Here is a 22,225-nt window from a genome sequence, read left to right as displayed (position 1 = left end):
GATTCAGATGTGATATCTGCTCTGAGAGTGTGTGGAGTCTCTACAGGAGCGGACTAACCGGGACTGAGATGTGTGTGTTTCACGTGTGTCATGCGCCACCTTTTGGACACTGCGGGAATCACCTCCAGAAATCCTTCCACCCGCAAAAAAATCAGATGACTAGTCAGAGATTAAATCAGAGGATTTGGGCAACAACCTTCTGCCTTTAAATGATGTCGAAATGTCTTAGCAGTCAAATAGTTTCCTTCAAAATCTTGGGCTGAACTGTTTCTGCATTCAGAAGAAAAATACATTCATAGAATATTCTCATCCTGGTATTTATTGCCAGACTTTAACAGATGACTTTGGTCGCAGCAGAGCAGGTTCCAGTGTGTGTGGGCTAGTTCTTAAAATATTAATCTAGCCTACTGTTTGGAGATAACTGTCTGTTATGGTTTCCTCTTCAGAGCTAAGATTCTGGAGCATAAAGCCGGCATAAAGAGCAAAAGACAGTCCAACTTATTTGCAGACATATTTGCATACCCTGTGAGTCTTTGATGCATCTTGAAAATTCAAGTCTAGCCCATAAATATTTTAAAAGGAGAGTGCATGAAAATCAACATTTTTGTTACATTAAATTAACATGTGTTCTCCTCCTGTTGTGCATGGTTAATTAGAGAACACCATTCAGTCAGTGAGGATGAAGGGGGTGAGGTGGGGGCTTTCTTTGATTACAGTGCAGCCAAAGCAGGTTTCAAAAGGTGTGCAGCAGTATATTCTCAGGAATACACTGATATGTATTACTCACAAGGAGTCACAATTATCTACACTCAAGTAGAAGATTTGAAAAAAAAAATGCTCTAAAGTCTCTAGCTTCATAAACATTTTGAGACATTACACTAATACAGTAACCCTCATTTCAGGTCCCATATTCAGCATACACATGTGTAAATTACACACTGTGATGCAGTTTTATTATATTATTTATGAAAAAAAACCTTTTATAAATGTTTGTGGATGTCATTATAACAAATTGTTCTAATTTTACAAAGCATTCAGAACAGGTTCATGATATATTTGTGACAACACCGAATAACTGTAATCATATACTCATGTGCTATTTTTTATAAAGCATATACATGTGAACATCCAGTAAATACTTACTTTATATCATACTGTAAGATTGTTACAAGCCTTCTTCTTTATAAATATATACATCTCCAAATTGTTTATTATATAATTTAAACTCAACCATATGCTGTAAGGATCTGCACAATATGTACAATAACAACATTAATTCAATTAAAAGGAAGGAAACCTTCAGTTTGGTCATTCATCTTTATATAATATGGTATTATTTGTCCTGATTTTGTGGTTCATTTTTTTGTATCTGTAAAAATGACCCTTCATTAACTTATTGTTATTGAGATAAATCGTTAAATAATTTGTATATTGTCTGCTTCTTGTGCTAAAACTACAAGGAGTGTAACTGTGACTCTATGCCCTTTCCATTCATGACATGCACCACTGACATGGTCCAGTTATAAACAATCGAGATCCACATATTCAATACAACTAAGTCATTATGGAATGCCAAGTTATGTAATTAAATCAAACACTATTTGCATACATGCAAATGGTCTCTCTCCCAATTGGACTTGCAAAGTGGGACGCTCTGTTCTCATTAGTTGACCCAAATCTCTTACTTGTAACTCTGGATTTCATCAAAGTTTAGTCAGGATCTAATATTTCCTTTCAAGTTAACAGAGAAGCAGTGATTAATCATGTTGAAATAAGGAGTACGACACGCCAATTCTAATTATATACTTATCAGGCACACTATCACACATAAAGAGCCAACACTACTACAAATATCAGCTCTGGACTGAGAGTAAGTACACAAAAAAAAAATGTTTTTAGGGCTTTTCTAACAGTGTCAGTGTGTGATTTTTTGTTCCTCTTCGGCAACCTTTGTGTTATAGATAGATAGATAGATAGATAGAAAGATAATTAAGAGTATTTCATCTTGACATGTCTTGTATATTTATGGCCGAGAAAGAGCATGCACTGATGAACCTAAAAAATAAGAACTGATGCATCGCTATGGACCGAAATGCATATGCAACCTTTTAATTTCAGTTGTTGCATGTAGTTAATTTCACACTGATCTGTGTGTGTGTCTGGTGCGTGTGTGCCTGTGTGTGTAAGTGTGTGTGTGTGTGTGTGTGTGTGTGTGTGTGTGTGTGTGTGTGTGTGTGTGTGTGTGTGTGTGTGTGTGTGTGTGTGTGTGTGTGTGTGTGTGTGTGTGTGTGTGTGTGTGTGTGTGTGTGTGTGTGTGTGTGTTGTGGTGTGTGTGTGTGTTGTGGTGTGTGTGAGCTGCTAGATTAAAGAGGAGGCCCAAGGGCATTTAGTTCATTTACAAAGCAATTGCTTTTATGTACAAAAATCCCAATTCACTGTAGGTATTGTAAAATCCTTCCGTTTAAGGGACATGAGATTAATTCATTGTTTAATGTAACACAGCACCTTCTGAACACGACCTTAATCATTAATGATGAAGGAATTAGGTCTTCTCGTCGTTTGATATATTTAATCAGTAAACGTTTTAGTCAATATTTAATATTTTTTTTTATTTTTTGTTATTGGCCAAACTATTACAGAAGCTAAGTTTCAGTGGATTTGAAATAAAACAAACAAACACAAGAAGCATTGTTTTAGTTACTGGATGTTAGGTGAATGTGGAGCAGCATGTCTGTAATTCAGCCTTCTCTCTTTTTATAGCGTGCACGCACGCTGGAAAGAATATACAGTGATTCCTAACTCTTCAATTATTTAACAAATCACCATTCCATTTCTTACATATTAAAAAATGTACCGTATGGGGAGCCTGGAAATGATAAAACAGCATAAAATACTCTTTTGAAATCAAAGCACCTATTGCATGGGCTTCCTTGGTTTTGTATTTGTACAATCGGACTACAATCGGGATCCCCACAGCGTGCAAAGGAGGCGCCGGCTGTGTCTCCACTGTAGTCTTATCATGAGACACTCACCAATGGAACAATAATATTTATGTGATGGAAATAGGTATCACTGGGAATCAGTGTAGGATTTCTTTCTTTCTCTTCTCCTATCTGGGGAAAAGTGTGAATATGTTACAAATGCAGTGTGCCGTGCAGTGAACAATATAGACCAGAGAACAAGGTCAGACTGCTCAGCACGGTCTCAGCAGACACTTCCTTTCAAGCATAGAGGGGAAAAAAAAACCTGACATACAAAGAAGCAAAAGTCAAAGCTTTAACCTGACCGCTGTCTTTTTAATCAAATTTTAAACGAAGACATGAGGCCCTTTGACTCATGTGATTCAAAAGTAGACATTTTATTTACTGCTACTTTCTTATTGTCTTATGTTTACTTCTACAAAAAAAGATGTAACAAACATCCCTGTCAGGAAAGTGAGCCGTATGTGTCTCATTTGAAAAAGCATTTCTGAAGCCAGTGAGTGTTTAGTAAAGGATTAATGCGGGAGGCCTTGATTGCGTTTAACAGAACAGGACCCAATTAGCATAATAGGCCCTCTTTCATTCTCTTTGAAGTCCAGAGCAGAGAATTACAAATGTATATGAACCAGCAGCCAAACGTCAATACATGGAAATCCCACAATCCTTAGTGGAATGTCCTGGGTGAATTAATTTTTGCAGGGGGAATGAAAAACATCCCATTTTTATTGCAACATAAGCACAACAGAGGATGTGATGGGTCTTCTTCTTGCCACCAGGGCCATCAGCTGCTGGGGGGCCTCTGAGGAGCAGGAGGAGGAGGAGGAGGAGGAGGAGGAGGAGGAGGCTGCTCAGGGAGGTGCAGCCTCCTCTCTCAGGTGTTTTCAAAGCACACCATGATGCAGGCAAGGGAAACTGATTACTTTCCAATTAAAGATCAAGATGTCACTCGGGAAGAATCCAAACACAACAGCTAAGACAAGCAATGGAGGGCCATATATATCTTTCATATGTTGGATCACATTTTGAATATAATTTAGTATTAATAGTCGCTTAAAAAAACATTTTCCTTATATTCTTTTCTTTTTGAATCAGAAGTTCATTCCATGAATTTCTCAGAGGTTTCTCTGTACAATTGCAATGGAGACATAGTTCATGATTTAAAGATATGAATTCTGTACTTCAGAATCCAGAGTTATTAGTATCCACCTTCTTGCTTGAAAATACAAGGAATTAAAAATGCCCTTTTGAGCTGGAAAAAGCTTTGAACTTAAGAGATTTTCAAGAAGCCTCTCTCTCTCTCTCTCTCTTTTTGTATTGAAAGTTCACCTCCTTTGAGCATGCCATAGTTTGGTTCCTTTTTCAAATAATAGCATGAAGTTTAATGGGTCAAGGCAATCAATGGAGGAGTTCAAACAGAATCTTGGAGCTACGATGAGTGCACATTTTGTACTTTCTTCTTTGTACATGATTAGAATAAAGATGCGCTGAATAAATACATCAGTGAGATATAGGAAGGAATAAAGGCTCTTTAAGGTAAAACGTGAAGAAGTTGCTCTTTTCTGTCTAGTTTCTGAATCCAATAGAGTAATAATCCCTTAATTTTAGGATAATTTAGTCAGCTGATGATTGCACTACTGAGATCAACTTTCTGGCTCATTGAGACGTGTTAGTTCAACTGGGTGGATGGGATAGAGGGAGGATGAAGTGTTAAGTGAAACATTTTGATCTTGGTGGTAAAGTGATTTTTTTCTCCTTTTACTCTTCACTGGCAGCAACAAATGATATGTTACTAGGAAAAAGTCACTGTTAATGAAGAATGCAATGAGAACATTTAATCTGAATCAATCCAAACACTTTTTATTACTAATGCAGTCAGAGAAATTTTTAAGTACCATTCAACAACTACACATATTTGGTATATTAAAATGAAAAAAGACAAGCATGATAAAAGCAGATTTAGTTTTAATATCTTTAATATTTACATTTTTATAAATTTGTGCAACATTCGCCAGTCACAGAAAATATGTTAAAGGTTATTTTCATCCTGATGTAAGCAAAAATAAAACTCTTCTGGGCAAGCTAAAAGGAGACTGGCAGTGCTACAGGTACATACAGATGAGAGTTCAAGTGGTTTGGTGTAAGAATATTATCTGAGTTTTTGACAAAAATACTAACATCATGATGCTTTAGTACCTACGTCTGTACCTGACAAAACAAAGAGACAAACACAAACTAGCTCCCAGATGAACATACTGCAAGGAAAAGCCTTTCATTCATACCTTGAAAACAGTGTACAATCAAAGTGCAATGACATGTAGAAAATATATTTTTATTACTATGAGATTTACATTTGTTAGACAATGCCATAGTTAATAAGCACAGCAGCTCCCGTCTTAATGTCCTGTTGCTTTAAGAAACTAGAAACACGCGATGCTGTCAATGCTGCTCGAGCGTCAGAGAGCAGCTTAGAAGTTTAGTTCAGTTTGTGTACTGCTGAGTGGAAGTAAAAGCAAAATCCTGTTTCTTGTAGAATCCAGTTGTTGTCAGGTTTCTTTTGTCATTGTAGGATAGCACCTCAGTGTCCAGAAATTGCTTGAGCTGATAAAGGATTAAAGAGAAAGACAGAGTTAGAACAAAAACAGCAGAATTCATCAAAGCAAAAACTGTTTTCCAGATTTTTTTTTCTTCACTTTTCTTTGTTTAAGTCCAGCGTTATTTAAGAAAGAAGATAAATAAAGTTGTGTTCATAGTATCAAGGCTCTTATTGTCCTTTAAGAGTGTGCTACTGTCCATGCAGCATTAATGTGTTCATTACTAATCTTAGAGTTATCCTTGACATAGAAAATGAATTGCTTCTGTGTACATATAGATCCCATCCGGTCAAAACATTTCTATTTAAACATCTGCCATGCAAAAGCTCGGTGTATTTGATGGTGCAAATTCTACTGGTTTTGTGAAGAGTAATTCTGACACACTGGAAAATACAATTCTAAAGTTCTGTAATGTCATATAAATCCTGTAGGTTTAGCTTGTTTTTCCTTCTGATCTTTCCCTATGGACACAAAAGGGTTAATGGCAGAGCAACAAACTAACACCTCGGCCCATCTCTGACAGCCGACCTGAACATGAGACGAGAACGCCACAGAAAAGAAAGTGTGGGGAAAAAGTCTCACCGCACAGCACAATAGTGAGCATGCAGAGACACAAGTTCTGCAGGAATGAGATCCCTTATATAGTAGTTAACACATTCAAGTCATGAAACTCTGACAAGGAGATATTTCATGCTTTCGCTTCCTCTGACACGACTAAAAAGCAACAACAACTGCCTAAAAGGAGATGTATACATTTTCTATCTGTCCATCTATCGTCTGTGTGCCCGTGTGCTGCACGTTGTTGCTTTTATTAAAAGATTTGTTTTTGGGGGCTTTATGCCTTTTTTTTAGATTTGACAGTGGAAAGAAAAGTAATACTGGAGAGAGAGGGGAATGACATGTTGGAAATAGCCACAGGTCAGACTCAAACTTGGGTTACCTGCTTGGAGTACTAGAGCCTATTACATTAAGGTGGTGACCTAACCACTGAGTCATCTGCACCCTGTGCTGCACTTTTTTCAAATGTTTTGTTGTACATTTTATGTGACACTTGCTTGTCAATGGAGATTATCAGGTCGCATTAAAAGAATTCAGAAATAACTTTTAGAAACCAAAGTATGGCTAATGGATGCATTTTTTTTTAATGAGGCAAAAAAAAAATGACACCTTCTTTCTGCATTTACAGTAACAACAGTAATATCTTCATTTTTTTTTCTTACTCATCTCTGCCAGGCTACAGATGGGGAGCTAATTGGTGCCGAGGAATGCAGCTGTGCTGAATACTGAACTGTCAAGGTGCTAAATCAAAAGGTGTCTCTTTTGTTAATTATACACAATGCTACAAACAGTCTTGTTTGTTGAAGCCTTTTCTTCCCTCAACCATCCATAAATATTTTGGCAGCGGTACAAAAAGAAAAAAAAAAACAATTTACAGACAATTATCACAGTGGGATGAGCAGACTGCCTGCAGATGTTTGTTTGGATAATAATGGGAGCAGAGGCAGGGCTTCCCTAACCTGTTTCCTTCAATCACAGCAGAGCAGAGAGCATGCAGGGGGGGGCGCAGGAGCCCCGTGTTACAGAGGATTAGTGAGGCCTTGAAAAAATTAGCACCATTAAACATGCAGTTAGGCCTTACTTTATCTCTTGTATTAGACAAACGTGTAGTGAATTCCGTTGCTTAGAGGAGAGGGAGGCGCCACAGACACAGCAGATACAGGAGGAAGAGGAGGAGGAGGAGGAGGAGGTGGAGGTGGAGGAGGGGGTGGGGGAGGAGGGATGGGGAGGTTAGCCTGTGGAGGAACTACGGAGGAGCGGACAACAGACAGAGAAGGAGAAAACAAGAGCGGTTGTTAGTGAAAAACCCCACCACTTTAAACATTTCAACGGTTAATATTTTGTAGATCATTTCTCAGCACAAAATAAAAAAAAAAAAAAACGTTTTTAGATATTACAGATTTATAACTTCAAAACACCAAAATATTTCACAATTAGGAAAAAAAAAAAAGATGAAAAATTAACAACGACCCTTTAATATAAACTGTGAGTGCTGCACATTCCTGCCCGTGTTCCAGTTCTTATTGAAGTCTCTCATGCATAATACGGTGAAAAAGACACTTCTTTTAATTCAGGGGTTTGAAAGTGCACCAGCGTACCTTCCTTCAACACCAAAGGGAAAGAGAGGCAGTGATTCAGTCTCTAGTGACAACATGCCACCAGTTATATTCTCTGACATTTGTCAGTGCTGGAAATAATGTTATAATTGTTGATTTTGCCTCACTGTGCATATTAAGCTTCCATACGCGCTGACAGCTTGAGTGTTACCGTGTGTGACAGATATATGTGCGTGCGTGTGTGTGTGTGTGTGTGTGTGGGGTAGACAGACTGACAACCTGCTGCAGCTACAGTGAAAATGAACTTGCCTCTCTGCTGTAGAGTATGAAAGAGATGAAAAGTGAGCGCAGCGTCTTTTATGCAGGTTCAGAGCTACGTTCAAAGCAGCAGCAGAGGTATGCAGAAGGAGAGTGGAGTTTGACTGGGTCATTGATCAGCACACAAAACGGCCTCATCAAGCGATTCCTCCCCTGTCTGAAAGATTCTACATTTGCAATTAGAGGCTATCTGCACTCCTAAGAAGGAATAATGTTCAGTTATTAGAAAATGAACAGCCTTATTGCTTGGCTCTGCACCTTACACCCTTCTCATCTCCACTACATCAATCCAGGACTTTCCCGATAATCCCTTCTTAAACCAAAAGATGTCCATTTGAAGCTGGGAGGAAATTTACAGAAACTGGCACTGCTGGTACACTTTTTTTTCCCATTAACATGGCAGATACAGTAATAACCTCTGCCAGTGTTTCTGTGGAGAACATATTTTTACACTCTTATATAAATCAAAGATGTACAAACCCACAATATCCAACAGACTCAAAGAGATGGAAAATAATTTCATCCTGTAGAAAATGACAGACCTGTGACCAGCTTGCTCTTGAGCGAAGCCTCTGAGGCGAGAGCGTAGGACATGGTGATGATCCTTTCCTGCTCCTGCAGAGCTGAGTCAAGGGCCACCAGCCCCACATCTGGCTTGTCCACAGGCACTGTAGCTGCAAGGTTCTGCACACTGTCACATGCACAAAGACATACAGCACCAAGTTAAGGCAACATGATGCAATGGTAATAATGTGAAAATGCCTTGAATGCTCTGATGGCTTTCTCTTGGAATGTAATGATAAGCCTGAGTCCAGTTCCAATTATGGTTATGGGAAATTGAAACTCAATGAATGAGGGCTTGAACCTACGTATTAGTGTGTAACTGGTTGTTTTACTACAAGGCCTTCTTAAAACCCCAGAATCAATCATTTATCAGCAACACAGAAGAATTTCATTTTTTTACCTGGACTTTGCCAAAATGTTCTTTATGCGCTCCACCTTGCGATGGCGTTCCTCCACCTCCTGTGGACTGAGAGGCTCCTCAGGCTCTGAATCCACATAGCGCTCAGGTATCAACACTTTCTGAGGCTTGGAAAGCTGCACAAAACAGACATGGTGTGTTTTTACATCCTAGTTGCTTCTCTTCATCCTTGACACTGAGTTACAGAGAAGAAAATCCATCTATGCAATTACACAGCTAAAGGATTCAAAGGTAGACTATATCAAATATTTTGAATGATCTCTTGTGCAATATTTAGATTTGTTGTTTGTAACAGTGGATAATATTTGTTCTTATAATACAGTAATGACAATGCAGCTGAGCATAGGAGCTAATAGGAAATGTCCATAAGCATGTGATGGCATCCATAGTTTACAAAATGTTTAATCTTGTATTAAGTTATAATACATGTCTGGCTGCTTTCACTCCTTCAATGCTTTTTCTGTGTGAGGTTTACTTGTATTGCACCCTACAATTAAGGGATGTGCTGATGTGATGATACAATGACCTTTGGGCAAACACATCTCCCAACAAAATCAGTTACATCTTGTTTTTTTTTTTTTTAAATAAGTGCTCAGTGTTAAGTCACTTGAACAAAAGGGGGAAAAAAAAGTTCATTTGGTGGTATAAAATCTTTATTGAACTTTCCTGTCAACACACATCTTTTTCATTTCTTTTTTTTGAACTAACCTCATAATGGCTTTCTTCACTGAGATAGAAAATAACTCACCTCTTTCTTCAGGTCCAGGTCATAGTCTAGTGGTTCCAGGTCGGGCTCATGCACCGGAGGGCTTGTAACTGTTGAGCGGAAAGTCAGCCATTCGTCAGAGTGCGAGCGCGGTCTCTCTTTGTGCTCGGGGGGTCTTTCCTCCCCTTGAATGCTCCTTACTGCCTGTGCCTCCTCTCCCTGAACAGCCCTCTCCAGCAACTGCAGGTCAAACTCCTGCTCTCTCTTCCACTGGACAATAAAGAAGAGGAAAAAAAGTTCTGAAAAACATGTCACAGAATACTGCCGTCAAGTTGTGTTGATCATCATCAGTGACTCGTATCACTTTGTTCACACATACATTTATGTGACCAGTCCTGTACACTCTAATTGTTACAGGCTGTAGAGAGAATGTGTGTGTACAGGTGTGTGTGTGTACAGGTGTGTTTGAACAGGTGTGTGTGTGTGTGTGTACAGGTGTGGAAAATGGGAGAGCATGCATGTTTTCAGATCACAGCATGCTGCATTTCTCTGCTTTGTGATAAAGAAGACAGAACAATAACATCGACACAAACAGGAGGGATCTATTCACTCATACTGATGACAGTTTCACCAAACATGACTGTATCATTCTAATATTATAAAAAACATGGGAATAGGTGTTCATTAGAAAATAATGTTTATTTGAAAACATTCACATTTGTAACATTTGTCTCACAACTAACAGTTAATTAGCAGATTATAAAAAAAACACTGAGCAAACACTCTGCTTTGATATGAAATGGACGAACACATTTGTGTTACCAAAATCAAAGAGTTCCTATTACAAAGACTCAGGGAGCCATTGAAACTCAGACTCTCTACATGATACTTTATCTGTATCTAAAGAAAACATTACAGCAATAAAAAGTAATGATGATTAAGTGTCAGTGAATAGGCTTGAATATGCATTGCACGGTGCTAGTTTTGGTCAGTAGAAAATAAGAAGGCACTTTCTCTCTCGAACAAACACAAACACACACACACACACCCACAAACACACACAAACACACACACACACACACACAAACACACACACACACACACAAACACACACACACACACACACACAAACACACACACACACACACACACACACCCACAAACACACACAAACACACACGCACACACACACACACACAAACACACACACACTGTAACCAACTGAATGGCCTTTAATAAAGAAGAGCAGGCATTAATATCTAAATAAGGAGAGAAAACACACATGAACAGATACATTCACAGAGCACAAGACAGTGGTGTGGAGTAGAAAACAGCATGCCAGTATGTTGGAAATATTCTGACAGTGATAGCAACCACAGCCATGAAATGAAGAGACCAGTTAGGATGGATGAGAATGAATATACCAAGAAGTGTTAGTGTCTTCAAGAGGGGATAATGAAAACTCCTGAACATGAGTGAATATTAGCTGTCAAAGGCTTAAAGGCCCGTGTCTGAGGTTATATGTGTTATAAGATTGGTAGAAAGGACAGGTTGTGTCAAAATGAAATGCAAAGAAGTTATCCATATTCAAAGTAATTTGAATCTTTTCCACTTCAGAATAAAACCTTTTTTGACAATTACATACGGTAAGTACTGTTTTGTGCTAAAGTTAAGTGCTATGTGTAGAGCAGGGACAGTTATCCACTTATCTATGAAAGCCTTTTTCAGAGAAAACATTTTGACATGTCACAGGAGAAAGAAGCACAGGAATAAAAATAAAAAGAATGGTGGCTAATTTCCTGATGCTAGTTTTAACAATTGTGCTTTCCTGCTTTGACAAGTCAAATGTCTGCAGTGGAAAAGGCCGACTCAAGTCCTTAAACATCAAGCATGAAATACACACAGTTAGAGGCACACGGTGAATAACCACCCTGCACTCATTTAGTCCTAACAACTGCTGTAGAGAAAAGACAGACTAAAGGCATGCATGACTACTGAAGAACGCCACTCTTGGTTTCGTTGTCGTCGTCATGCATGAAAGGGTAAGGTCTAATATCATTCTAGTGACATACTGATCCAATGTCTGCTGAAAGCGGGCGCGAGGATGAGGAGGAGGGGCGTGGCGAAGGAGAGGCGTGCCGGTCTCCGTGACTCAGGGTGCGTTTGCGCTGGCGGACAAGAGCCTTCTGGTGCCTCTTCATCCTCTCCAGTTGCTCATCAGCGCTCATCTTCCCCCTCTGCTGCTGCTGCGCTGGGTCCTCAGAGTACAGACGCTCCAAGGCACTTTTTGGTCTCTCCTGAGAGGAGTGGGAGGAAAGAGAGTTGATAACATGAGCAAGAGGTGCAGCAAAAGGCAAAGATGGGGAGGAAAATCTAAATAGATCTCATGGTGAAAGCATAGTCAGAGGAGGAGAGGGATGGAAAGGGGAAACAAATCTGTTTTTTTAAATTAAAGAAACATCTAAGGGTTAAAAATCTCAATTTTGTTCTACCTGAGAATTCCTCATGTCTTTATTAAAAGAAATATCATAAGACGGTTATAAGGTTATAATAATTATCATTTTAATTCTTGACTCTACCTCTACCTGTGAGCACTTCTAGCTGAGTTTAAGGAGAGCTAAAAGATTCAGTGTTAGCTTCAATGACTAAACAGTTTCAATCTTGATTATTAGGCACATTAAAATCACTAACACCGACTTGAACTAAAGACTGGTGAGTTCTGACTTTTGATCTAACTTTACTATCACAGTCTTCGTTAATATGAGTCTCACCTTTACGCCTGCAGCTGAGGCCGATCTTCGGAGGGTCACGTATGAAGAGATGCTCGAAGACTGATTTAGTCTTAGTGAGGAACCAGCCACTCCTGAGGGGAAGCCAACACACATTCATAAAAGAACTGCAAAAGGATACTTTTTTTTCCATCAGTCAGGATTAATCACATTTTTAATCCCATGTATGAAATGACATTATTTTCCATTAAAAATGTGAATGTTTAGGCTTTTATTTTGAATTTGTGTTCTGTCTTAAGCTAAGAGTAATTTACTTGCTATCTGAATTTAAAACCTTTTATTCTGAAATAAAGAAAGAACCTTCTGGTAGATTCAAGGTTACTTCTACTACTACTTACTGACTTAATAAATATGTTACAGCTAAATCAAAATGATTTACTGTCTCTATTGTCAGTTTACCTCTGCTGGGTAATGTCTGGTAACCCTCAGGTCCAGATGATGTTACTACACTGATGTGGCTGGAGCCGTCTCCAGCACCCATAAGCTCTGGATCGCTCAGGAAAGGTCTAAGTTCCACCTGAGTCACATGGACAAACATAAGAGACAGGCAAAGAAATGTAGACGTTCAAGCAGCAAACACAAACAGATACCGCGTGTACTGTACCTTACTGTCTCCATTAGTGTACTGGCCAACCTCTCTGTCCCTTTTGCGTTCATCCGACTGTCGTTTGAGGCCGCGTACAGAGGTGTGTCTGATGACCGTTGTCTCTCGGGGCAGGGGGGGCACAGCGGGGGGATTCTCATCTGGACTGTAGAGCTGAGGTAGAGGAGGTCTGGGAGGCACATCATCCTCACCCTGCACATAGAACAACTGTTAACTAGTGATTAAACAAACATCTACATCTCATTCTCTAGATTTCACCTCATTTGTCTTTGTTAAAAGTTCCCTTTGGGCCTCCAGAGTTTCTGTGTTTGACTCTGAATGTTAACATAACTTTGCAAATGCAAAAAATGTAATTATTTCAAAAATGTGATGATTCCCATTTTTCGTATTGTTATACATCCTTGAAAATGCAATATCTTTGTGCCGGTTAATTCTCAAAATTCTCTCGGGCATCGTGGGACATTTAACACCAATCAATGTCAGATAAGCTTCTGGGATGCTTATATGCATGTCTTTCAATAGCAAGATGACCTTCATTCAGTAAGAACCAGCAGAATATTACTTTTATTACAGGGGTCACTCACCCAGTTAAGCCCACTTGTGATAGTTGCAGAGTGTTGTAAGGGCTGCTTGCTGGGGCTGGAGAACACGGTGGGGGTGTGGATGCTGGGGCTGAGGTGGGGGCTGTGCTGCGACAATCTCATCTCCATAGCAGACGGGCTCCCAGACACAGAAGGCACTGATGATGCCGACACTGAAGGCACAAATTTCCTCTCTGGGGAATATGGTGTATATGCACATGTAAGATGAATACACAACCACGCTGTAAGACGGCGCTTTGTTTCCCATGTGAAATGTTCAAGGCATTAGTAGTGTGTTTGTGATTAAGAGCTTTAATGGTTATAGTAGCGTGAGGACGTGGCGTGTAATGCCTTTGTACTGAAAGCTATATTTGTACTTATGAAACCTGCAGGTTGCATGTGACTAACCTGGGTTGGTAACAGAGGAGACAGTGACTTTGTAGTTGGCTTTACTGGTACTGAGACCTGCGATCACATCCTCAATCCTCCACAGCTCTTTTCTGATCTGGATTTTCTCTTGCTGCACACACAGAAGCACACACACACATAGACAAACATGAAGGCACACTTCTTTACACTGTAAAATGACAAGCAAAGCCAGACAGTATGTGACTAATTAAAAGGGATCAATTTGGCCAAAATATAGCTTTTAATTTCAGGCTAACATGAGAAGCAAACATCATAGAATTCTGTTCTTGACTGTGTGTACAGTTTAAATGTAGTCAGTTAAAAAGTAATAAACACACTCATCTCTGAAAGTGAGCGGAAGTCACTGAGCCACACACCTGACAGAGATCACTGCGGGTCATCCGTCCCTGCAGTGCTGACTTCAACCAGTCCACATCTCTCTCCAGCCGGCTGTAATCGTTCCATGCGTTTTCCATCTCCTGCAAAACACAGGACACACTCAGACGTTGACGTGTACAAGTAGAGACACATTTTACACATACAGTAAGCCCATGTGCAGGGAGATGCAGGTGGGAGTAGTAGAGAGCATGTGTATCGATTTATAATTCTCTGATTATGCTTGATCACTTGGTAGTCGAGTGTTTAGAAACACAAATCTGTTGTTTCCATTCTTCAGACAGTCCAATAAAACCTAGTTAAGGGATTCAAAAAGTGTCTGAATACAGCCACTGTGATTGGGAATGTCTTTGATAAGGAGAGCCGTTGTTTACTGTTGCATCATCTTGTGGTTTATTTGTCAAATGTTCTTTTGAAACTCATCTTTTCTCATTTGCTTACATTACTTTAAATATCAACAAACATTGACTGGTGAAGAGATGTGCTTTTGGTTTCTTTGTAGCCTTCGGGTTTATCCCTGAACACTCATTTTGATACTAAGAGTCAACCTGAAACAGTGTACCGGTTAAAAAAAACATCGAAAGTGAATGTTTTCAACCGAAACATAAGACAAGTTGTAGCATACACAACTGTGGATAGTGACTTTAACAGAGAAGTAAAAGGAGCTGTTGTGTCTTACTGTAGAAACTTGTGATATTTCAGCCCTGATGTGCACCACATCCTCCTGCAATAATTTCTGCTGATAGGCAATCTTCTCGGCATGTGCCGGCTGATCTCTGTATTGCTCCATCTGCTGGTGGGAAATATCCAGCACAGACTCCAGCTTGTCCTACATAGGGACATAAAAGGGTAGGCAAGTTTATTTATGGGGAACCACTCATACATAAAGCAATTCAAAGTGCTTTACAGGAAGACATTCATAACACAAGAAGCATTTACAGTTTAACACTCACAAACAAATGAATGCTGTATATGTCAATAAAAAGATCTAAGTTATATATATGTTAAAAACAAAAACCTTGTCTTCTTTTAAAGTGCGTATTCTGGCCTCCAGCTCCTGTAGAATCTTGTCTTGTTCACAAAGTCGACTTAATTTCACCTAAAGAAGAAGAAACATGTCGACATAAAAGATTGCATACCCTCTCCTCGCCATCTTACTAGCTCCATATTTCCACAGAGTGTCGACATATTAGAATAAAATAACAGAAAAGGGATCAAATATTGACTGGGTTTATGATAGACTGTATCTAGTGTTTTGCGCAATACTTTTCTTTGTTCAACTGCATCCACAACAAGCAGCCAGAAAAGACGAATTGATCGTCTACTGTTGTCTTTGCTGTCTGTAAATATGTCAATAAGGCTCGTCTATGTGCAATGCCCCGAGGATTTTCCTCTCATCAGCACAGTAAGAAATATCAAAAGCCTCTACACTGTCTAGTTTGGGGGAGAGATCTGGTAATGCCCATTATGAGTAATCATAATCAAAAATCCATATTTTCACATTCACTTTTTGGAGAAAAGCGTGTTGATTGAGAGTGACAGATTTGTTTTCCCACAAATGGGTTATGTGTTTATGAAAACAACATGAGATTGCCTAGTTCACAGTCTTTCTCACACACAGTCTTTTTTTCTCAGATCTATTTATCATTCTGTTCAATTAATTATTAAGTTGTTTTTTATTTTGCTGCCATATATTGTTATTTTTAATTGCATGAAATATTCATTGTTCAGACAAATTTACTGGCAATTTCTTATAAATTGTTAAAGGGGAACAATGCTAATGATGAAAAGCCAGGACATCCATCCTATTTACCTCTATTCAGCAGAAAACAAAGAGTGAGAAAAGCACTATCAGGCAAATCAAACTGAAAAATTTAACAGCTCATCATCTAAAACTCCCATTACATGTATTTTTCCCTTTAAATTGCAGGGAGGAAAATAAGAGCTACACTCAGGCCCTCACTTTGCAGAGCAGATGGGTGTCCCCTAAGTGTTGCAATGTACATACGTTCCCTTCCCTCTGCAACCTCTGTTTACCACAACTTAAGAACACACACACACACACACACACACACACACACACACCACGAACCACACAGTAAAGTCAGACTGAAGTCAGCTGCTTTTTTGTAGTGGATTGTAAGAAGTCAGAGATGGAGATCTTAAAGAAAAGAAAGAGATGCTTACAGACTGTGTCTTTATATCCTGAGAACAGAATGATTCACTTACATCTGCATCACTTTCTGCTATTTTCACAGGCCTCGATGGTCTTTCTGTTTTGAAACTCTCACGTCCCGTAACCTGGAATTCAAAATCGTCAAACATAGAACAAAAAGTTTACTATGAGCAATCACAGTTTTTTTTTTAACCAGCAGTAAATAAATATCAGTAACTGTATCGAGTTCCAACAGAGACCAAGACAGTTGTTTCATTCAAGCTGGATGGATTGAGAAAAGATAATGAGGAAAAGTGTAAAAATAAACAACATATCCAATAAAAGCATGAGCTTCAGCAGGTATAAAAACTAATAAGGAAGATGAGCAAAACATGTACGCAGAAAGAACTTCTGTGTCTTTGTGTTTGGGATCCCCCCAAAAAAAAAAAAACTAACAAAAAAAAAAAAACCCAAAGTTGCTATTTTCTGGCCTCATTTGATGCAGAAACATTAGTTTATATTGTAAAGTTTTGGGTTAATGTAGACTCTTATTTTTGTATTTCTGCATCAAAAAAGCTTCAGTCAGCTGGATGAATCTTAAAATATTGGTTATTAAGGCCTCTTGTTTCATGCTGGTGTGGTAAGGCAGTAAAAATTCACAAGTTGACTTCGTAAACAAGTTTTCAGACGGTTTTTAGCAAACTGGAAAATACCCCCAAAAAAAGTTTTAAAAAAAACCTCTTAGTTTTTATTACTATTATATTTTATTACTTTGCCAATTGAATGTAAGTGCAATACTAAGTTTCTATAGTGCTCAGTCAAGACTATAATGTGTGTCTGCAAGTCACCAAAATGAAACGAGAGGCCCTTAAACGTGACTTGTCATTAGATTACCGGTATATTTGTAAGAGCACCATTGGGTCATCACTTATTCTCAAACAAGCAAAACAAAAACTAAATGAAAAATGTTCAAAACATTCAATGCGTACAGAAATGATTAACAACATGCAAGGAAGCCCTCTTGCAAAACAGCTTCCTTTCCATCATCTCAAATATCATAGCAGTGTTGGATTATCACACATGACTGGATGACTTGATCAAGGTGTCCATGTGTGATATCCTGCATAACTCTCAGGGATGCATAACATTCCTTTTGAAAAGCAGTGAAATGGTTTATTTTTCACTTTGTATGCACACCATCCTTACATTCCAAGAGTACCCAAAACTCGGAGAGGAGTTTTCAAACACATTGTGTACTGAAACGATCATCGGGTCAATACTTTGGATCTGTTTTGACACAGGAAATGGAGAGGTGTTATAGGTCGGCATCATTGGATGACCCCCCTCCATTCCAAAACACCAACTCAGATTTCTAATCAATGTATTGTGGTGTTAAACATACAAAACAATTAGCTTAAAAGGCTGCACAGATATTAATGGAATATATGCCAATAGCTAGCTCAATGCAAGAAACCTCTCTAAAACAGCACAACGGACCTTCACCAGAATACTTTGAATTCATAACACAGTTTATGTAAACATTTTTTAATGAGCAATGTCTTTAGAAAAACTACAATCGTGATAAGGAGAAACTTAACATCAACATGTGTTATCCTCATAGACTGTTATTAAAAAAGCATAACCATAACCACTATGTCACCTATTTGTTAATGGACAAGTGTTTTCGGGCCTTGAGCTTGCATTTTTGTGCTAACCATCTTGATTCAAGTGAGCCACAAGTGACCCAATTTGGACAAGATGGTGAATACTAAGCAGCAACCTCTAGTGTTGGAAAATGAAGCAAATTTTGAGGTGGAAAAAAAACTGCAGTTTCTTGAGAATACACTTGAGCCTGTAGCACCTAATGCCCCGGAAGTTCCATTAACACCCAACAGCCTGGTACAAAACAGATTACGGTCCAAATAGTCCATGTCTTTATCGGCACACGCTGGACAGGTTGTGAATTGTTTTATAACTCATTTGTTTTGACTTTCTGAAAAATTAAGAGTTATGCATAATTAAGGGCATGACTGATCTGACTGCAAGCAGGCCCAATGTAGCTGATTGCCAGGAGGCTTAAGGCCTGCCTCAGCTACACCTCTTTGCCTGTTGACCGACACTTAGGTTGAGACAGCATTTCCAATATGGTGGCTGCCATCGTTAGGCTCTTAAACTGCGCTTCAGAAACCAGTGCATGACGTCACTGGCACTTCATCCATATTTGATACAGTCTATGATGGATGGGCATTGCAGTGCACCTATCTAGATTGACAAGTTTTTGTGGGGAATGTCAATCAAAGGCAGCCAAGCTCTTATTCATATACAGTTTTAGTTTCCATTTCCACTAAATAGGACCGTAGATTACAAAGTGAACATCATTCTGTACCGTTCAAAAGAACCAGTGATTGAGACCACAAAGTTGATAGAAAAGTGTTACCAAAGAAAAAGGCATTCTCTACGTAATCAGATGCCCCCTGCCAGTTGTTAGAAATACTGCAGATTCAAGGCCCTGGTGCATTAGCTTTACTTTGAGACCCAGAGGCAGAGCACGGTTATCTTTGACATGTAAGAGTATGTTTAATCTATTTTTTTTTCCCCCAACAATGATGCATACGATTGATTAGGGCTTAAATTACATCATACAGTTATTTAATAAATACACAGTGAAAAAATAATAAAAAAGGTTAAAGAACAGATTAAATATTAAAAAATAAAATGTAAAAATGATGCTACCTTTTTAAGACAACTTGAAAAAAACGTAGCTATAGCAAATAGTAGCATCGGAAGTGTAAGTAAAAACACGTCTTTTAGGTGGTTTGAGCACAGGATTTAAATGAGACAACAGCATTAGCCTTCTGCATCTTTATGCACAGTGCTATCGTCCAAGAAGAAAGCCAATTATACAATTTTATATTCTGTCAACTGGATTGTTGGATTTATCATACTCCTGTATCAATGAATAAAATGCTTCCTCTTATAAAATCAATAACTTTTATAGTAAGAAGACGTTTGAACGACATGATGATTCCATCATAAGGAGACAGTAGAAAGCAAGCACAGACAGGGAAAAGGGGAAACATGGAGACAGCAGCAGAAGAACAAGAGCACAGGAGGAAGATGGAGAGAAGAAAATGGTAAAAAAGTGATGTATTTCTTTGGGGCCCACCTTCAGATCTAGATACTCCAGGTCCTTCTTCAGTTGTATGTATGTATCATCAGCCTTTAAATGAGCAGTGGAGAGACAAATCATTTGAATGGAAGCTGCAAAGATAATGGGTGACCAGACGACACTAGGCCTTTATCTGTTGCTTCCGGGTTTAATGACATTTTTAATTAGCTTGGTATCATATCAGTTTTCTTCTACCTTTGTGTTTTTATTTATGGTTAGTAAAGCCAAACTTTAATTTAGTAATCATTTAAAGATCACATATTATTCTCCTTTTCAACAAGTTTAAATAAGACTCAGAGCTAAAACATGTCGGTGAAGTTTCTCGCCAAAATTCAACCGTGTTTTTTTATCATACCTATAAACCCCTGCATTTCAGCCCTGCTCAGAACAGGCTGTTTCTGTGTCTGTAGCTTTAAATGCAAATGAGCTGTGCCCAAGCCACCCAAGCCCTTCCTCTCTGGAAGGGCTTGGGTGGCTTGGGCTTTCTTGCACCATGCCCAATTATTTGCAGGAGAAGGCAGATTCAGAGGGCAGAACAAACACCTAGCTGTGGGAGTGTCACCCACCTGGAGGAGGGGTTACTACCCTTTGTGATGTCGCAAAGGGAAAATCTCCAGACAGCCTGTTTGAGCACACATTTTCTGAAAAGTGGAGCAGGCAAAAGACGAACAAGATGTACTTTTCTCATAATTGAAGGGGTTTGTAGACAGGCTAGGGAAACATATTGTAGTGTATTTTGAATAATATGTGACCTTTAAGTGCGTAACTTGTTCAATATCTCATGTCCGACCTCATAAACAACCTGAATAACACACGTCCTGTACCTGAAGTGTGGTCAAACTGAGTGTTTATGTGCAAGGTTAAACATCGATCAAAGGTAAGAATAAAATGCAAGCACAGTCTACAATCAACATGCTCCAAAAATGGTATGTTACTTTTGATAAACAAAATTAACCAGTTTTTGGAAGCTCTTTCAAGTTTTTAACAAGTTGGATGAGTGACACTGACAATGAAAGACACTAACGCTTAGCTATAAGGCAATCTGGACAGTCTGAAGTGCAATACAGCCCATGCCAAACGGTTGAATAAACAACACAACCAAGCCAAACTCATAGACGGCACACTACTATGAATGACATGGATTAAATGTAAGGGATTGGCTGGGGAGAGCGGGACCATTATGCACTGGCAGGGGTTGCAGAGTGCTGCAGAGGAGGTTAGGGAGGTACAAATGCCCCTGACCTGCATGACGGGGCCCAGAATGCCGTTGTGCTGGTGTCGCTGCAGGTGAGCGAATGCATCACTGGGGCTATGCACACCAGCCATCTTGGCCTGGTGCCTCCGAAGCTGAATGAGGAGCAGAGTCAGCTCCTCCGGCTGTAGCCAAGCCCGAGGTTTAGGGGCAGAAAGCGCAGAGGGATGAGAGAAAATACTTAAGAACCATATGGGCAGAACAGGAACTGAGAAAGCTATTAGGATGAGAGGCCAGTATGACATTCCTTAATAAATGTCCAAGTATAGTAAGAGCTTAAGATGTTAAAACTTGAGCTGCATAAGGGAGACTGGGAAGATTATTTATTGTGCTCTCAGGTACCGTCAAAAGATAAGGATTATAACAACTGATAACACTTATAAAATATCAATGGAATACAAATGTCAACAGTTTTTTTTTTTGGTTTCAAAAAGTCAGTTGCCTCATTTGGGTCAAGATTTAAATTCTTGAAACTGTCACAGAGAGGACATGAATCAAATGTTGGATCGAGTTATTTCTGTCCATTCTTACAAAGAGTAATTGATACCAAGGGTAAAAAAAGAACACTAAAAGGATACCAAATTGTGTAGAGAATGTAAGTAAGAGGGACGTACCGTTTTTCCATGCAAGCTGGGTGCGCTGACAGTGTGTGTGATGTAGCCCATGGCTGGCATAGACCTTCTCTCAATTTGGGAAGTCTGCAAAGAAACAAATTCATCAGCTTGTTATCACAGCTCTAATAAAGTCAAATCAAACAGAATGTCTAATTCACCAAGTGCTCTTCAATAGATAGACCACTCTATTGCACTGGTACAAAGTTGAAACATTGCCTCCAAGTCTGCTAACAAATTTGACTACACAGCATGTTTATTTTTCATCTATCCCTTTCTCCCTTTCATCGCGCCTTCTCTCACTTGAAACAAGGTGTGCCCCGAGTTTCAGACGCTGCCGGGCTTAGAAAATTTGACGTTTTTGCTTAACACACAGAATTAGTAAAAAACCAGGCCCACTACAGAACCTTAAAAGGACACAAACAACAAGAGATTTAATTAACTACACATAAATTATACTGAACCTGCTTTCTTAAAATAACATTTGTTTGCTACCAGCAAGAGAAGCACTGTAAGCCATTCCCTCTGAGATTCCCATGCCACTATTTTTTTTGCTGTATAATAGGTT

The 22,225-nt window shown here is 39.1% G+C and overlaps 1 protein-coding gene across 10 annotated transcripts in view; it reads right to left on the bottom strand.

Moving 5' to 3' along the window:
- Nucleotides 1-4,926: 4,926 nt before the first annotated feature.
- Nucleotides 4,927-22,225, bottom strand: part of plekha7b (pleckstrin homology domain containing, family A member 7b) — a 65,541-nt gene continuing 48,242 nt past the window's right edge. For 5 of the 10 annotated variants that reach the window (XM_061037290.1, XM_061037310.1, XM_061037345.1 and 2 more), the window contains 19 exons: nucleotides 21,661-21,744; nucleotides 21,037-21,171; nucleotides 19,792-19,845; nucleotides 17,832-17,912; nucleotides 16,700-16,771; nucleotides 15,489-15,569; nucleotides 15,150-15,299; nucleotides 14,452-14,553; nucleotides 14,075-14,186; nucleotides 13,670-13,860; nucleotides 13,086-13,277; nucleotides 12,881-12,998; nucleotides 12,464-12,555; nucleotides 11,765-11,989; nucleotides 9,735-9,962; nucleotides 8,969-9,102; nucleotides 8,547-8,695; nucleotides 7,212-7,376; nucleotides 4,927-5,579 (listed from right to left, as the gene is read on the bottom strand). In XM_061037290.1, the coding sequence (XP_060893273.1) occupies nucleotides 7,225-7,376; nucleotides 8,547-8,695; nucleotides 8,969-9,102; nucleotides 9,735-9,962; nucleotides 11,765-11,989; nucleotides 12,464-12,555; nucleotides 12,881-12,998; nucleotides 13,086-13,277; nucleotides 13,670-13,860; nucleotides 14,075-14,186; nucleotides 14,452-14,553; nucleotides 15,150-15,299; nucleotides 15,489-15,569; nucleotides 16,700-16,771; nucleotides 17,832-17,912; nucleotides 19,792-19,845; nucleotides 21,037-21,171; nucleotides 21,661-21,744 (2,352 nt within the window). In that variant the 3' untranslated portion in view covers nucleotides 4,927-5,579; nucleotides 7,212-7,224. The remainder of the gene's footprint in view (nucleotides 5,580-7,211; nucleotides 7,377-8,546; nucleotides 8,696-8,968; nucleotides 9,103-9,734; nucleotides 9,963-11,764; nucleotides 11,990-12,463; nucleotides 12,556-12,880; nucleotides 12,999-13,085; nucleotides 13,278-13,669; nucleotides 13,861-14,074; nucleotides 14,187-14,451; nucleotides 14,554-15,149; nucleotides 15,300-15,488; nucleotides 15,570-16,699; nucleotides 16,772-17,831; nucleotides 17,913-19,791; nucleotides 19,846-21,036; nucleotides 21,172-21,660; nucleotides 21,745-22,225) is intronic. The other 5 variants (XM_061037320.1, XM_061037299.1, XM_061037328.1 and 2 more) reach the window with 5 other exon arrangements.

The sequence above is a fragment of the Labrus mixtus genome, chromosome 1 (genome assembly GCF_963584025.1).
Source record: "Labrus mixtus chromosome 1, fLabMix1.1, whole genome shotgun sequence".
In the NCBI taxonomy this organism is placed as follows: Eukaryota; Metazoa; Chordata; class Actinopteri; order Labriformes; family Labridae; genus Labrus; species Labrus mixtus.
This window is presented reverse-complemented; position numbering and strand designations above follow the sequence as displayed.